Source organism: Neopsephotus bourkii, unplaced genomic scaffold (assembly GCF_033783945.1).
Source record: "Neopsephotus bourkii isolate Nb327-2 ecotype Australia unplaced genomic scaffold, CSIRO-AGI_Nbou_v1 NB_284, whole genome shotgun sequence".
NCBI classification, from domain to species: Eukaryota; Metazoa; Chordata; class Aves; order Psittaciformes; family Psittacidae; genus Neopsephotus; species Neopsephotus bourkii.
The window spans coordinates 2,097,543-2,114,978 of NW_026900793.1; the positions used below are offsets into that span (position 1 = coordinate 2,097,543).

The 17,436-nt window shown below is 56.7% G+C and overlaps 2 protein-coding genes across 3 annotated transcripts in view; one reads left to right on the plus strand and one right to left on the minus strand.

Moving 5' to 3' along the window:
• Positions 1-984: 984 nt before the first annotated feature.
• Positions 985-2,910, plus strand: LOC133208785 (basic proline-rich protein-like). Its single transcript, XM_061346901.1, has 4 exons — positions 985-1,243; positions 1,378-1,739; positions 1,824-2,183; positions 2,899-2,910. Exons 1-4 carry the CDS (start codon positions 985-987, stop codon positions 2,908-2,910), a joined length of 993 nt encoding a protein of 330 aa, XP_061202885.1.
• A 1,288-nt stretch (positions 2,911-4,198) lies between these two features.
• Positions 4,199-17,436, minus strand: part of TEX264 (testis expressed 264, ER-phagy receptor) — a 32,636-nt gene continuing 19,398 nt past the window's right edge. For both annotated transcript variants that reach the window (XM_061347066.1, XM_061347065.1), the window contains 2 exons: positions 11,814-11,985; positions 4,199-5,041 (listed from right to left, as the gene is read on the minus strand). In XM_061347066.1, the coding sequence (XP_061203050.1) occupies positions 4,728-5,041; positions 11,814-11,985 (486 nt within the window). In that variant the 3' untranslated portion in view covers positions 4,199-4,727. The remainder of the gene's footprint in view (positions 5,042-11,813; positions 11,986-17,436) is intronic.

Sequence of the window (17,436 nt, forward strand, 5' to 3'; positions counted from 1 at the left end):
GGCCAGTGCCACAGCAGGTCCTGGGGCTCACCTGCAGCCTGGCGTAGGAGGGTGCTCATGGGAACACACGGGTGGGAGATGGGGTGATGCTGGAGGGTGCCACCCCCCTGTACCTCCCTGCAGCTAGGACCAAGGCTGCTCTCCATAAGCAGGAGCAGGACAGCCCTCGATGGCCTTGTGGTGCTCCTGGACAGGCAATGCCTGGCTGGAGGAGCCCTTCAGCAAGCCTTCCACAAGCTGGAGCTGGTGGTGATGCCCTGGGCATGCATGTGGACAGACTTTGGACATGGAGCATAGCAGGGTGGGTGGGGAGGTGCACACAGACCTCCTCCTGCTACATGACCCAAAGCACCTGCCCTGGGTGCTGCCTGCCTGCAGTGAGCCCCCAGCCAGCTCAGGGCATCTCTACCTGACCCCCAAATTGAAGTTCAGGAAAGAGACCACAGAAGGGTCTCTTTCTTATTTCTGTCAGTCAATGCCTTTGAGGGACCCAGGCTTCCTCAAGCAGGAAAGAGCCTGGAGGCATATGGATTATTGATGGAACACATCAGGCAGCACAGGGTGGCAGCAGCACCGGGAGCCCAGCTCCTTGGGGTCCAGCTCTTCTGGGGCAGCTGGCAGCAGCCACCAGACAAAAGGCACCTTCAGGTAAAGCTCTCCCAAAAGGGCAAAGCATCACCCACCCTGCAGTGAGCCCTGAAGTGAAGGGTTGCAGCCATGCCCAGAGCTGCTCAGCTGGGTTGGCCATGGGAGGATGCAACATCTGGAGAACATCTGGAAAAGTGAAACACCAGGCAGGGCACAGCGGATTCCAGCCCGAAGGCCGTGGTGTGGCGGGAAGGCTCCTGCCCACTGCTGGCAGCCTCCCCTCCAGAAAGCGCTGGTGAGTAGGATGGGTGAGAAAGGGGCCGATGCTCCTCCATGCCCCCTACCTACACCTGCCAGGAGACCTGACCCTCTGACACCAGCACTCTTAGGGGTGGCATGGGGCACGATGAGAGTGCTGGCAGGGTGCTAGGTGAGCCCGGCTTCACGAGCTGCCATCACCACCTCCACTGGGGGCCCCCGGAAGCCCCACTACCACCAAGCTCTGCCAGGACCCCTACTCCTCCCTTCTGCCCCACGGCCTGCGAGCCCCGTGGGTCAAACAGCCTTCCCTGGGGCGTCTGTCCCAGTGGCCACCACCGCTGTGGCCATTCGGCTGCTCTGGTGGGAGTGCGGGGAGTCAGGGAGGTGAGAGGAGGTGAGGGGGACCTGCCCCACTGCAGCGCCCCACTGCAGCGCCCCACCGGTCTTGTCTTCAGCCCACCCACCCCAAACCCCATCCCAAACCTTCCGGGGGTCCGGCTGCTCCCAGCAAGACGCTGCTCTCCCCAGCCTGGATCCGCCAGAGGAGAGACCCGAGGGGCAGCGGCAGCGCAGGGCAGTCAACCCGCTTCCCTCCCCGGCGAGGGCGGGCAGACCCTGCCCGGGGCCGGGGGCACAGCTGGGTCCCTCGGGGGTTCGGCGCTGCTGGGGCACCGGGGCGGGAGGATGGAGACGGGCTGAGCTCTCCTCCCGGATCCCCGCGGTCCGGCGTCTTGCTCCGGGCATTGGAGAGCCATGGGGACCGGCCTCGGTGCTCCCCGCCCGCACCCTCGGCCCAGCCGGTGCCAGTGCCCGAAGCGGGGCTCCCAGGGCTGCGGGAGGGAAGCCGAGCCCGGGCACCCGCACTGGCCGCCGAGACACGCCGGGTCGCGGTCAGCACGGCTGCGGGGGTTCGCCGGTCGCCCAGGGCACCGGGGCTTTGGGGATGACGGGGCACGACGCTTCCCGGGGCCAAGGGAGCGGCAGGGTGGGAGCGCAGCCCTTACCTGGGCTCCAAGGGCTGTGCCGAGAGTCGGTGCCGGGAGCCGGAGCCGGTGACCGGTGCAGAGGCTGCCACAGAGCTGCGGCTACCGCCGCCTCCCGCCGCCGCCTCTGACACTCCGCCAGCCCCAGCTGAGCGGAGCCGCTCCGCCCTCCTCCCGGCCCGGCCCCGGCCCCGGCCCCCGCCCCGGCCCGGCGGGTACCGGCACCCCGGGGCAGTTCCGCCTGTTCCCCGCCCGCTCCCGGCACCGCCGCGCAAGGCACCGGCAACGCCGGAGGCTGGCGGGGCTTGGGCAAAGCCGGGGAGGACATGGACGGACCCAGGCAGGGCACAGGTAGGACACGGCCAGAGAAGGCGGGGTACAGGCAAAGCAGGGGTGGCTCAGGCAAAGGATGAGCAGCCGGAGCCAGGGCACAGACAGAACTCAGCCAGACGCAGGCAAGGAGTGGCCAGATCCAGGCTGGGCAGAGGCAGGACCCGGCCAGAGCAGGCAGGACCCGGCACGGCACGGCACAGCTCAGCTCCTACTTCCCCAGCCCCGTCCCAGCCCAGCAGGAGGGGGTCCCAGCTTTCGTCCTGCTCTACAGCCACCACCTGGTGTCCCTGGGGCTGTTCCCCCGCCGCCTGACACAGACACCCCCCGCCCCGGCCCCCTGTTCTCCAAAGCCCTGGTGGTCTTCCCAAGCTCCAGCATCACCTCACTGCCTACCTGAACTCCTCACAGCCCCCAGGCACTCGTCATTGGCCCAAGGACCAAGCTGGGGCAGAAGGCTTTGGACAATTTGAAGACAGGGGCAGAAGCTGGATTAAGTGTTCCAGGTCTCCACCACTTGTCCAAACCTTCTCTGGAGCCATTGGGCTGCGCAGGATCCCGCCATGCTGTGTCCGTTGTGTGCTGGCATCCCAGCTGTCCCAGAGAGCTCCTGACTCAGGGACAAGAATGGGACAGGCGATGACACAAGGACCCACAGGGATGGGAAGGGGCCAGGGGTGCTCTGGGGCACCACCCTGTGCCTCAGTTTCCCCACTGCCAACTGCTGTGCTTGTAGGCTGAAGCCTAGAGCACGGCAGGAAGTCAGACACAGTCTGGCCCCCCCCCAGCAATCCTGATTTGTGACAAGGACCCCCAGGGCCCATGGCACCAGGTCCCCAGACCCCACCATCCCATCTTCTTTCAAGATCCTTAGCGCAGATGGAGTGGGGCACGGGGGAGAGGAAGGTGCCCGGGTTGGAGGACCTCGGACAGTGAGCCAGGCAGGGTGGGCCGGAGGTGTGCTATACTGGAGGATGCTGCACTGCCACCGCCCCTTTTCCCTGCCAAATGGGACCTGGCATGAGCCCTATCACTGGCTGCATCCTCTGGCTGCTGAGGGAGGATGATGGCAAAGCCTGTCTGGCCCCCATCTGTGGTGGGGTTAGGGGACAAGTGGCATTAGGATCCGCTGCCTGGCTCCAACCCCCCTGGAGCCTAAACCAGACATAAATATTTCAGGGGGCTTGGCAGTTTTGTAATAACTGGCAACAAAGATAAACACTGTGAGGAACAATATTCTTCCATGTGGGCTGGAGGAGTTTAATATTTTATCACTCAGAGCACAAAATATTTATGAACAATTTCACGTCAATCACTGGCTGAGGACTAATCATGACCTTGCCAAGCCAGGGAGGACATATCCCCCCCACGGAGGGACAGCCAGGCCTCCCCTGTCCCTAATACCACCACCGCAAGCCCTGGTTTTGGGCCACCACATCTGACTGCCAGGGAAAAAGCCCTGGGTTGCCAGAGGCACCGGGATTCCTGGCGCAGGGGTTGAGCTCTGCCAGCCTGGTGAAGTGCTCTGGCACCCAGCATTGCTGCAGGGCACTGTGAGGGTCTCCCCTTTGTCCCCAGCTGTGGGACAGGGACTTGGGACCAGCCTGGGCAGCCCTGTCTGCAACCCATGGCTGCAAGACCACAAAGATGGGATGCCAGGAAGGCATTGCACAGGCAGGAGAAGCACAGTGGTGCCAGGCTCACCAGCAGCCCAGGACCTGTCTTTACTGGCTTTCCTTTTGTCAGATTCCCAAAAGGAGTGGGGATGCCATCTCCCTCAAGCCCAGCTCAGCTCATCACTGAGACCCTTCCCTGCTCACCCTGCAGCTTGCAGAGCTGGGGATGGTCCCCGTGGGCCTGCTGGGTTGGCCATACATGGAGCAAATCTGAGCATGCTTGCTCATGGGATGCAGAGCCCTCGGAATGCTCCCCAGCTCAGCTGGGGGATGTGGGGTGCAGCCCACTGCAGCCTCCCCCCACAGCCTCCTCCCCCCATGATGGGCCAAGAGGCAGTCAGCAATGCCACCGGCCACCAGTGAGGAAAAGCATCCACTTTATTACAGACCCCAGGAAGCACCTGTGGCAGTGCCAGGAAGACCAGGTTTACACGGGATGTTTCCATTTTTCAGCAAGGGGAAGAGAAGAGGGGAACAAATCCAACCCTACTCACAGCTCTTTGGTGCTAGAAAACTTGTGGCAGTGCAGCAGAGAGAAGCTGTGGGGGAGAAGGGCACCAGCAGAGATGCTGGGGGACACCTCTGCCATCCACCACCACCCCCAAAACTACTGCAAGGGATATGCAACGCATCTAGAGACACACAAACGGCAAATGCATTGCACTGCCCCCCAGCCTGCACCCACCCTGCAACACCAGGCACTGCGGGAGACCCCCCCACCTCCCGGCATCCCTGAAATGGCCAAACACCCTTTCTGCAAAGAGGGAGAGCAGGTCTTGGAGGAAACTGGTAACCGAAATCTCTTGGCTAGAGAGGAAGGAGGTGGGAAAGGCAACAGTTTCCCAGTAACTCAGACCCCGGTGGAAGGTGAGGCATCCAGGTCTTCGCATCACTCCTCTCCTCTCTCAGCAGCAATGGGCTCCTTGGTCCACTTGTTTGTGACCTCCTGGCTGCCTGCGTAGCCTTCGTCTGGCAGCAGGCCTGGGGCTCCTTCCCCGTCCATGGTGACCTCCAGGTCCAGCTCCTCAAAGGAGGAGCCGCTGGCTCCCGACTCACTGTAGCTGTGCTCGCTGCGGTTGTCCGCCTCCTCCCGGCCACGGCTGGCTGGGAATGGCACCAGGATGGAGGTGGCCACTGAGGTGTCTCTGCTGTCAGTTGTGGCCTCTACGCTGATGGAGCTCGCCTCGCTCAGGGTGTCGGCCCCTGGGATGGAGAGAGAAGGGGAGGGAGTAAATGCTGTTGGAAAGATGAGACTGGGATAGGGTGACACAGCCTTTGCAACCAGCAGAAACCTCAAAGACATCAGGTCACAGTGGAGATCAGCTCCTACCTCGTTACCTCCTGGGCCTCTAAAAGTGACCATACTAAGATAAGCAGGAGCTGGACTCAAGCAGCTCCCTGAAATCAGGGCACCTTCAAGCTGGCACAAACAACCCCTGACCTCCTACAGCAGCCCCACTGTTGCTTTCTGTGCACACATGGCATGGAGGACCTGGCAAGCCCTTCCTTAGGGAGAATGCCCAGCCTGGGAGGTGAGTGATAACCCTGCCCCTGTCGCAGCACTAGGAACAAAGCAAGCAGTGGGACGCTGTGCTGCAAGGGTGATAGGGAGGTGCAGCAGTGTTGGAGCACCCAAGGGGATGGTGGCACATGGGCAGGCTCTCAGATGTGCTGTCACCACAGGCCAGTGTATGTCCAGCCTCCTGCCAGGGCATCCTAACAGGCCCTCAACATCTCCTACAACCCGCTCCTGCTCCCTGCATGGCTGCCCTGCAGCTGCCAGCTCCTGCAGCACTGTGGAGGCTGGCAGGACAGCAGCAGGTGGGACTTCGAGCGAGCCTTCCTTGGCACTTCCCCACATCACCCAGCTGCCAGCCACAGCCCCTTTCATGGCTGAGCCCCTCCAGGGGCTGCCCCTGCCTGCCCAGGCAAAGCCCTCAGCCCACCTCCCCATTCCCTGGCTCCTGGCCTTGTTAGCTCCATCGACAACACAATTAAGGAGTTGACAACGAGATGAGCGAGTCAGATTGAGACCAGCAGCTCGGTGCTGTTGCCAGAGCAACCAGCTGGGAGGCAAACCTTCCTGTAAAACATTATTCACTGTTAATTATGACATCACAGATTCACATCACTGATCATGACATCACAGATCCATGTTGTTAATTATGACAGTGGCAATAAACACTGGGTGGGCTCCTTCATCATCTCCCCATTCCACCCTGCCTGCCTTGTACCATTGGGAAGCATATGCTGGGCTTCTCTACTTCCCTTGAGGCTTCATCCATGCTGGGCTAGACGTGCCTCCTGAGGATGATGCCCTGAACCAGGAGGGAAACAAGGAGTCCTAGTTGGCAGCAGCACTGGTGGAGGACCAGCAGCTTGCCGCCAGTGGGGTCAGGAGGTGGCAAAGAGGATGGTCATGACCAAAGTGAGAGAGGAGAGGTGACTCCTCCACAGTGGCTCCTGCCAGCATGGCTCCATCCCCAGCCACTGGCACAGGGCTCCTGCAGCCATCTCCAGCCTCCTGCAGCCACCAATCTCCTGGAGGAGATCCACCAGGGAGGGAACTTTCCTTCTGCAACACCCTTAAACCCCCTTTTTTTGCTGTATTTTTTCCTGTCCTGGGCAGCTGTCATCAGAACTGCAGGTAAATGGCAGTCCTCTGAGTGGCATCATCCCACAGTCCGGCTGGCTGAGTGACAGCCATTCAGAGGACCAAGTAATGGTGGCAGGACAAGGAGCAACTGGGAAAGACCCACAGAAACAGCGTACTCACTGCTTCATCCTGCCTGTATGGCCTATTGGCTTTATCCTGCCTGGTGAACACCCAGAGAGGAGCACCCTTTCCTTGGCCATGTCATGCAATCCCTTCAGCAGCTGGCACAAGCCAAGTCCAGGGCCACCCACCCAAGTGATGCCTGATGATCCCCCCAGAAAGGAGAAAAGACCCATCGCCTGCCAACATGCACTGCCTTTGCTGCAGCATCAGGGAGCATCTCGACATGGAAACTACATTTATACTAAGTTAAAAAGGATGTTCTGCACACTGTGGGCAAAGTGCTTGCTGAAAGGCATGCTGGCCACTGGATGGGTGGCAGAGAAGTGGGAGATGCTGTTCCACCCGGCAGGACCTCGGCAGGGCAGTGGGTCAGCAGTGGGAAGGCAGACAGCTACAGGGGATGCAGGGGAGCCTTCAAGGTCCTTATCCTTGAAGCCAGCTTAAGGGTCTGCAAGGTCTCTGGCAGTGATCTCAAAAAAGAAAAAGATCTGATTTGGCCACACTGGTGGCCTGAGGTGACAAAGGCACATTCCCACCATGGCTTCATGACAGCTTACATCATTAATGGTTATCTTGTGTCCCTCTGAAACCTGGGACAAGAGTGACTCTGACCACCCAAGCCCTGCTCTGCCTGTCCATCACCCTCCTTGTTACCCTGGGGACCACTTCAGCTGGGAAGCTGTCACATAACCCCATGACACAAAGCAAAGATGCTCCTGAGGGGAGGAGCAGCAGCTCAGGAAGCAAAAGACAGGGACAGAGCTGACCTACGCGCTGCTTTGATCCGCCACTGCAGAAAAGCACTACTGTCCTCACCCCTACAGCCACCTCCCTCTCCCTTGCTCCAAGGGCGACAATAAATCAAGTCCTGTTTCCTTTCAGCCAGGCACTTTTTCACTGCTCTGTCACTTCTGATTGTGTTTGAGCAGCCTCATCTGGCAAATGTGCCCATTTCAGCAGCCTCGCTCTCCTCCACGCAGGACAAGGCTGGCTCTAGCACAGCCACCCAGCCTGGCCAGGGATGATGGTGGGGCTCCAGGAGGGCAACCAGAGCCTCACTGGAAGGTGCCTTGTGGATAAGCATAGGTTCAGCTCTCATCTGGGCACAGAGATTTCCAGCAGCCCTTGCATCCACTTCTCCATCCTGCGCCAGGCACCTTACTTGGTCCAGCAGCCAGCTGCTGTCCAACCCTGCATCCCACTTTCTAAGGCCAGTCCTTGCACCAGCAGCCAGCCCAGCAGCCAGATCCAGCATGGCTCTTCCCTCGGCTATGCAGAGAGGTGCCAGCCATCCTGTGGAACCCTCTCCTTGCTCTGCTCCCCCAAAGACAGTGCAGAAATCCCACTTCACCTTCACTCAGCAGGATTGTGGAACCTGGAAAGTTTTAATTGGGAAAAAGAGGCACAGCCTGAGATGTGGTCCTGCAGAGGTGTTGAGCAGCCCCCCAAAGGCCAGAGCCTCCTAGGAAAAAGCTAAGCAACCAACACCAAAAGAGAAGCCATGGGTGGGTGCAACAGGAACCACTCACCCATGCTGCTAACAAGCCCAGCAGGGAGCTGGCTACTGCCAACAGCTCAGCCCTGTGGCATCCCAGGTATGGGAATCCCCGGATCCCCCTGAGAAGGACTGCATTGTCCCAGTATGACAGTGATGCCCAAGCGTCACTCCCCTCTTGGTGCACACAGGCCCTTTCTTACCCCGTGTTCAATCCAATATTAATTGCCACTGCCACTAAATAACAGATCAGTGTGCTGCCGGGAGGGGAACAGCTCCTCTATGCTTACTGAATTTCACACATAAGCCATCAGGAGAGGGGCTGGGGCAGGCAGACCAGCAGGAAGGCACAGCAGGAGCTGCACACTAAGCCCCTCCTCAGGATGTATAGGCAGGGCTCCTTGGAGATAGAAGCAAGTGGGGATGAAGCAGAGCACATCAGGGAAGATGCTCCCCATGGCACAGGGGCTCAGCGGGTGATGCCACTGGCTGCACCCCAAAGTTGCTGGACAGACTCAGCTCGAAGAAAATGCACACCTGAGACTACGGGCAGAGACATGTGCTTAGAAACCATCTGTGTTCGTGCCAGCAAGCCCATGTTAAAAGGCTGCTTTTGTTTGCTTTCACCTTCCATGTGCCACAGTGGGGTCATTCTGGAGAGCAGAGTTTGAGCATGAGCCGGGAGTGGGGGCCTGCTGAGCCCATGCTGGTGCCAAAGCCCCCAGAAAATAATTAAGTACAAAATAACCGTGATTGACACTGCCCCCCTGGAGACCTGTCAGCTGCTGTCTGAAAAGGCCTCCCGTCTTTCTGATGAACCTGATGATGGCAAAGGGATGGAACTGGCGTGGAGGCAGCCGCAGCCCCCGGCCCTTTCCTTGTATGCTGAGTGTTTCTGTCCTCAGCAGAGCTGCCAGCACCCTGCTCTGTGCGCAGCAGAAAGCAGAGATCCTGGGTCATGTCCTGCAGCCTTTGTGGCCACTGGCTTTGCTCAGAGCCACAGGCACCCAGCACCTCACAGAATAAGCTCAGGAGCAAGGACAGCAGGCGACAGCGAGAACGCAGAGATGCACTCCAAGGTCAGGAAGCTCAATAAAACAAATCCAGGCTTTCCTTACACACCCAATATTGGTACTGTTTGGCACCAGCCACAATAACAGGCAAGAAGAAACAGCAGCACCTTCTGCTGGGAACCCCTGAAGTCTTCAACTCAAGGAAAATATAATATAGGTGCTGGCAGGGAGTTTCGTGAGCCATGACTGAAAGGTGCTGTGTCCACTGAAATCATATGCCCAGTGCTGGCTTTTTTCAGTATTTTGGGGGAGAGCAGGCTTCAGCTGCTGCCACATCAGGAGTGAGAGCCCAAGGCTGCTGCATGTAAAGCATCCTCAGCTGTCTCAGGGAGAGAAAAAGGGGCTCAGCACCTCCCCAGTCCCCTCACTTGCCCTGCGAGGCAGCAGGGAGTCGGAGACCTAGTCTGGATTTGCAGAGTTCAGGCACGGCCAGAGGAGTCCAGTGCCACAGGGCAGACCATCCTCCCCTTCCCAGAAGCATCCCAGCACTGCCTGAGCCTCTGTCAGGGCAGGACCACTTGAAACACTGGCAGAGCTGAGGTGGATCAAGAAATAACCCAAATCCGTGCAATTGGATTTGAGGGGGGATTGCATTGAGTAGATGGGGACATTGTGGTGCCCACCGTCCATCTGATGGAAGGAAATGTGGAAGCTGTCACAGACACCTGAGGGTTTTCTGGGTCATGAAGATCTTTTTTTTGGCTGTCATGCTATGGCTAAGCTGAGCTTGCTCCTTGAGTAAGCAGAGACTAAAAACGTTGGGAAAAGAGACTGCGGCTTTCTCTCCCTCCAGCTCAGAAACGTTTGCACAGATCCCAGCACAAAAAAATACCTGAGAAGGGAGGACCAGTCTCAATCCATAAGGCACCATCTTCAAGACTTCTCCTTCAAGGTGTCTCCAGCCAGCAGCCGGGCAAGAGGGGATCCACCGGCTACCCCCTCTAGTGGCTTCTCCTCTTGCACCAGGGCTCAGAAAACCCACACAGGACTCTGGTGGCAAGCTATCCTCTCCCATCCCACCTGCTGACTTTGACCCTGCTGCTTAACCGGGACAGTTCAATGGCCACTCGATCGCCGAGGCTGGAGTAGTACCACTGGCAACCGAGATCCCAGCATCAGCAGGCCACAGGCAATGGGACAAGGACACTCACTGGGCACTGTTTCCCTCTGTGTAAGCCCAGGACCTCCCCACGCAGGGCTATTCTCCCCAGCTGACAGCAGTTGTGCCAGCCTGGGGCACCGCAACATCATGGGGATGCAGGAGATCATGGAGACCTCTGAGACCCTCAGGCAGGAGTGGCATAAGCAACTTGAAGGCTTGTCATGTCCTTGGCCATTTCCAATGGCTGAAGCAAGGACCTGGTTCTGCTGCCATGCCCAGTACAAATGGTGATCACAGTGCAATGTTCAAGCTCAACTCCTTAGTCTCAGAGGCAAGGCCAACCTCTCACAGCTATTATTATTTTAAGCTAGTTTTGTGCACACTCAGCAGATGACACTGCATCAGGCTGCACTGACAAAAGCTCATCTATGTGACTAGGAGGGGTGGTGGAGGATCTGGCCCAGAGCTGCTGCTGGGGAGCCCAGCCCATGGTCTCCTACATGAGAAAGTCCACTATCATTTGCTGTCTAAAACTGGGAAGGCCTTCCTTGCCCTTCTTCCAGCAGGGTAGGGCACTCTGCCACCACAGGCGTGCTGGCGGTGGCATCCCAGGGGGAGGCTGACAAAAAAGCAAAGAGCTGAGTGAGCACCATGAAAACACGGGACCTCAAAGCGCTGGGAAACTGCTCCAATTAAGACTTTTCATTGCAGCAGTAAATGGAGTCCAGAGCTCCTGGAAAGCGATTCCCAGACTTGCTTTTACACCACATGCAATTAAGAATTAAAGCAACCCAAAGCTGAAGATGTGTTAAAACAAACGACCAAACTTCCAGGGAGGCAGGGAGAGCTGGCACATTTTTTCATGCCTGTTACACAAGCGTGGGTGACCCATGGGGCAGGAGGAGGTGGCTGCCCCCCACCCCATTCAACCGCCCGGGAATGTTCGGCTAGCCAGCTCCCACATCTCACAGACATGTGAGCACGTGGGCTAGCGACAGCAACTAGCATTTTGGGTTACTATAGCACTGCTGTTCTGCGCCTACAGCCATTGTGGTCCCTTCCTGTATGAATACATACAGACTCCAACAGATCTTGCTGAGCAGATGCTATCAGGCAACTCCACCACCAGCTACAGCAACCTGGTATTTAAGCTCTTTGCAATCCCAATATGTAACAGATGAAGATGAGATCAAGGAAGACGTATATGACAACGAGAAAAACAAGCCCAGCTGCAACCAAAAGCTGTGAGATCCAGCTCTGCTCTGACAACAGTGGGCCATCAGCTCACTGCAGCTTGGCCTTCACCTGACAGGGTAAGGAGGTGCCCGAGTGCTCCTCAAGCTGGTGTGACAGCTTAGGGAGAAGATCTGGGGTGAGGAAAGAGGTGTGCTGAGACTCAGTGTTTGGGTGCCAGGTGGGTGCTGGTCAGCCCCTCTCTGCCAGCCAGGAAACAGCACCAGGGGCACCAGAACCCCCACCTTTGGGAGGGCTGACACTGATTCAAGACATGCACAAGCTACAGGTACCTGTGACGTCTGTCTGGGCATCCTCGGCCTCAGCTGCAGCAGCCCTGCTCTTCCTCTCCAGTTCTTTCATTTCAGGCACATAGAAGTCCCCTTGGCGGGCGAGGGGACACACAAAGTAGATGCGGTCCTCCTTGTAGATCTCGATTCGAGGGTGGGCACACAGCTTCCTTTCCTGAAAGACAGCAGGGTCAGGGATGTGCCCTCACTCCCCATCCCAGCAGCCCCCCACCACATGGACCTGCAGCACTGCAGGCTGATTTGATTCACTGTGGACATGGGGGGCCACTGAGGAGCAGTGGGTCCCATTCTGAAACTGCAGTGCTGCTCTCCCCGTCACAACCTCAATATTCAGCCCTGGGGGTGAACAACCAGCCGGGCTCAAGGAGGAGACGCCAAAGCCCTAGGGAGACTCAGCTTCCCTGGCTCAGCTTTGTTTTTTGGTGTGTTCATTTTAGGCTACAGAGAGGGTTTTTGGGGAGCCCGGCAGCTGCTTCGCATGGACCTGCCAAGTCCCCGGCTCTTCCTGGCAGCATGGCCCCATGAGCAGGCGTAGCACTTCTCTGCTAATGAATATAATCCAGAGCTGACAGCTCACGCAGCTCCTTTCAGAATGGTGAGGGCAGGGGGAGTGGGAGATGAATTCCTGGCATTGCAGACAACTCCCCCTCCTCCTCTCTCCTCACCCCACCTTCCCCCCCACCCCCCCCCCCAAGACACTGAGCTTCCCCTGCCTGCCAGGGCCCTGTACTGGAGGCACATCCCCCCCGGCGAGGCGTGGGCTGGGGGGGCTCTCGGGGTGCCAGTGCTGTGCTTTGGAGCAGCTGAACCCCTTGTGCCACCCCCTCCTTGCCTGCCCGCCTGCTGCTTGCTGGCAGAGGGGCGGCTGAAAAGGCAGTGTCTCTTCAGGGGGATTTCTTGTTATTTCTTTCCCTTTTTCCAGTCACTGACAGCCTCTGTTTAACCCCACAACCACACTGATTATCCTCCTCTCCTCCCTGCCCTGACTATCCTCCTTTTCCTCCTCCCTACCACAGCTATCCTTATCCTCCTCCCTGGCATGGCTTGCCCAGACATCCTTCAGCAAGGTCCCCATCCCTCCACAACTCTCTGAAGACAGTGGTGAGCCCTCTCCGAGAACAAGCTTTATGTCCACATCAATCATGGCTTTACAAAAGCCTGTTCATTCCTGACCCTCTTCACCCCGGGAATGGACCAAGTTGATTTTGAATTATTTATTTCCCAGTCAAATGCCAGCACTCGGCAGAATCTACAACAGAGAGGAGCCAATGCCAACCCTCTCCCCCAGTGCTGCTAGCCAGGCCACCTGGAGAGCCACCTCCTTTCTTGAGAGGATGCTGTGCAAGCAAGGCAGGGAGAAAACCCCATGTGAGCCATTTTCAGGTCTATTTTCCCTGGGAAGCCTGCAAGATCTGTCTCTGGAGGGCCTCAGTTTACCCAGTGGCATCACAGTGGCAGAAACACAAACCTCAGCAGAAACTTTACCCGTCCAATAGCTCTTGAGCCTGGATTTCAGCAGAGTCCCTCCTCCAACCAATGAGAAGCCCCATTTGTGAGCCCGGTGCCACAGGGATGCGCAGGCACACAGGCAGGCTTCCGAGGTGTTTAGAGCCTGGAGCTCCCACTTGCATGCAGGTGAAACACTAACACACACAGATCAAAACTGCATTAAATAAAAACAAGCCAGGCTGTTTTTAGCAGCAGAGCAGAGGCGGCTCATCCCACTGCTGCTTTTGCAGCAACAAGGCAGACAAGAACCCTCCGCGCTGCTCTGCCCCTTGCTCTACCAGCCACAAGCCCACCAGCCAATCTTCAGCTCAGTTTGTTATTTCAGGTTCCTGCAACACATACCAGAGATGGGCATCTCAAAGATTTGCAGGTTTTCTGAATGCATCCAGCTGGCCCTCCACCACTTAATGCAGACAGGGACAACTCAAAGGATCTTAGAACAAAGAGACCTTCACTAAATTAATATGAGGTCTCTAACCAGTCTAAAACCTCTTGGAGCCTCAGTCTGGCCTCCAAGACTGACTTCCCAAAGTCCACTCTGGGATTCCTACAGAGCAGATCTGGGACACACCCTCTCCCCACAGTTTATCTAGGCTGCTACAACTCTTCTTCCAATTACACAGCCGTAATAGTGACTTCCACAATGCTGCTTCACACTCAAGGTGGCAGCTGGGAATGCTGTCCCATCTGGGTTGGGACCAAAGGGATAAGGCTGCATAAAGACTTGTGGAAAGGGCAGAGGTGATGAGGTGGGGAGCCAGGGCAACAAAAATGGATAAGCGAATCATTAAACAAAATGCATAAGGAGATAACCCAAAGCGGATGCGAGGGAGATCATCCTTGTGATCATCCCAAAGGTGATCAGGAGGCAGGCAGAGGCCAGGCAAGCACAGGCAGAGGTGCAGCAAAGTGCGATCAAGATGTGGGTGTCAGCATAGGTAGAGCAGGCTTAGGATTATCCTGGTGGAGAGAAAGGCTGCAAGGCTGCTGCAAGGAAAGAAACAACCCAGAGAGACTGGAGAGCAGAATCCAAAGGTGAAGATTTAAAGAGAGAGCAAATTAGCAAAAGCTCAACAACATGGCAAACCAACAGAGACACTCAACAGGCAATAAATCTCTCTGCAGCTGAGAAGGAAGCCCCTTGCTCGCTGTGCAGCTAAGGCAGCAGATGGAGCAGCAAGGTGGATGTGCAGTTTGCAAGGCAGAGCCCTCCAGTCAGGGAGGATGGAGCATCCTCAAATGCAGTTTCACACGGGTGGAGGAGCTCAGCGAGAGGTGAACAGTGGGATGCCAATAATGTCAGGGCCAGGCTTCTGGCTAGGACAGCAGGACTCAGTAAGTCGGGCAGAAAAGAGGACTTGTTCCTTCACAAGGTCATGCTGTCACCTCCATTCTCAGCTTCTGCCAGGAGGCTGCCTTTCCTATGGCTAGCAAAGACAGAAGCAGCAGCACACAAAGTTTACTTATATGCAGGACTTGCAGCCCAGAAAGCCAAGTGTCTCCTGCTCTGCACCACAAGCAGTGTGGCCAGCAGGTTGAGGGAGGGATGCTCCCCCTCTTCTCTGCTCTTGTGAAACCCCAGGTTTGGCGTCCCCAGCACAAAACGGTTGTGAAGCCGTCAGAGCAGGTCCAGAGGAGGCCATGGAAATGGTCCAAGAGCTGGAACACCTCTGCTATGGAGAAAGGCTGAGAGACCTGTGGTTATTCAGCCCGAAGAAGAGAAGGCTCCAGGGAGAGCTTATTGCAGCTTTTCAATACCCAAAGAGGGCTTGTAAGAGATGGAGATTTTAGAAGGGCCTGCAGCGACAGGAGAAATGGTTTTAAACCAAAAAAGGGTGGGTTTAGATCGCATATAGGGAAGACATATCTTGTGATGAGAATGGTGAGACAATGGACTGCATTGCCAAGAGAAGCTGTGGATGCCCCATCACTGGAAGCATTCAAGGTTAGGTTGGATGGGCCTTTGAGCTACCTGGTCTACTGAACAACTTCCCTGCCCATGGCAGGGGGTTTGGGCTGTATGATCTTTGAAGGCCCCTTGAACACAACTCCTTCTGTGATTCTGGTCCTCCCTGCCGAGCCGCAGCCTGACCATGGGAGACAGGGATGAAGTCTGGGTGCCTGGGGCTGCTCACCGAGGAGCAGGAGCCAGGCAGCAGCTGAGAAGGAACCACCAGGTCAAGAGACAGCTTGGGCAGAAGGGAGGACAAGCTTTGGAGGGAGAGGAAGGCAGATGTGCTTTACACCAGTAATATCTCAAGTGTCAAGGAAATCCCAACACCTCAGCTCGCAGACCAAGCAGGGTACACGTGGAGCCTGCAGCCCCTGCGTCCTGGCACTGCCAGCACTTGGAGCCAGCTCCAGCACACAGCACACACACAGCCATGAACACCAGGCTGCAAAACAGCTGCTGCTTCCCAGACTGGAGAAACTCACTTTTCAGAGGTGGTGAGACTGCTCCCACGCACGTGCACTTTACTTTCAAATCCTCTGGGCTGCAAGGTGTTTCAGAAACAGAAGGTGATGTTACTGCAATCAAGAAAAGGCCGTTTCCATCAGCCAGCAGGAAAAATGAACCAACAATACAGCAATAGCAGCCTCACCAAAGATAGCAAATCCTCTAGATAGCAAAATACAGTGCCTGGCAATTAGCACCTCCAGCACTCATAAACATCCCCCCTTGCCCTCTGCACCAGCACATTCCCTGCTTCCCACAGTGGGCCTCATCCTGCCTACAACCAGGACACTGCCCTGTCACCATGGCAGTGCCGTGGCTGCAGGACAGGCAGGTGAAAAGCAGCCCCCAAGATCCCCTCCACAGTGGTGAGAGGGAGCACATTTGGGCTGTGGGAGCTGTGAAATGCCAGCCTGGGAGATAGCTGCAGAGTTTTCATTTTCACCTTGGTGAAGGCAGCCCCCCCATGCAATTTACACCTTTCCTGCCTGCCTGCGCTCCCCGGGCCCGGCCACCTGGCTGCTCCCTCCCTGGCAGAGCCGCAGGAGCTGTCAGGCACAGCCAAACCAAGAGGCAAAGGAATGAGCTTGGGTCGGTTGGTGAGTACGGGAATGCCCCAAAAAAGCTGCTGAGGACCAGGCACAGGCTCCCAGGTTGCTGCTGGTTACTGATGTGAGACTCATGAACACTTTCCTCCTCCCTGGCATGAAGATGGAGAATCCATCCCATCCTCAAGTGAAAGGGTCTAAGCTCCAGCCCTGTCTCACTACAGGCACAGATGCGCCCCAGAGCTCCTCTGATTCCAGCACCCACTTGAACTGCAAGAGAAAGCCTGCGGCACATTCAAGAGCAGTCCCCATCTTCAGAGATGAGGCAGACAGCAAGTCTCAGCAAAAGAAGACCTTCCAGAAAGTAGCCAGGGGCAGCCAAAGCCTCATGGGGGAAGGACAAACCCTGGACAAGGCTGTCAGCCCAGACATGCTCAGGTATGTTAATCCATGTACTTCCAGGGACATATTTTGCTGCCCTCAACTACAGGAACATTACCTGCATAACAAGGAGCAGATGGTGCAAACACATAATTCATGGGGCTTGGCTCCCCCCCTAGTGTCATGGTTATTTGGCACAAATTAGTCCTGAAGCAGACCTTCAAAGTGAAACAAACTTTTGCATTACGAAAGAACATTAATTTTGCTAAAATCTCTGTGCTTTCCAGGCCATCCTCCCAGGATCGCAGGCATCTCCAGCTGCTCTTCCACAGCTTGCTTGTCACCAGCACAAACTCAGGATGTGTCACATTAATGCCCCCCGGAAGAAAATAGCACAGGGGAATAAATAGCCCCCCTGTCCCTTCCTAGCTCCTTGTACAACCTTGTCTTTCTGCAACGCCCCCAGCTCCCAGTCTGCTTGGAATATGCTTCATGATGAGCTAAACTCAGCCTCACACCATCCCTTTGCAGCTGAGAAAGTTGGAAAGGGAAGCTGAAGTACGGAACCTTGCTGAACTTGCACAGATAAAGCCACCAGCAGCCTGGGGCAAAGCAAATGCCTGATTCCCAGACAAAATACTCCTTCTCTCCCCACTAACAGGGACTTAGTGTTGGGCTTACTGGCCTCATTTAAAAGGCAAGGAAGGCCAGC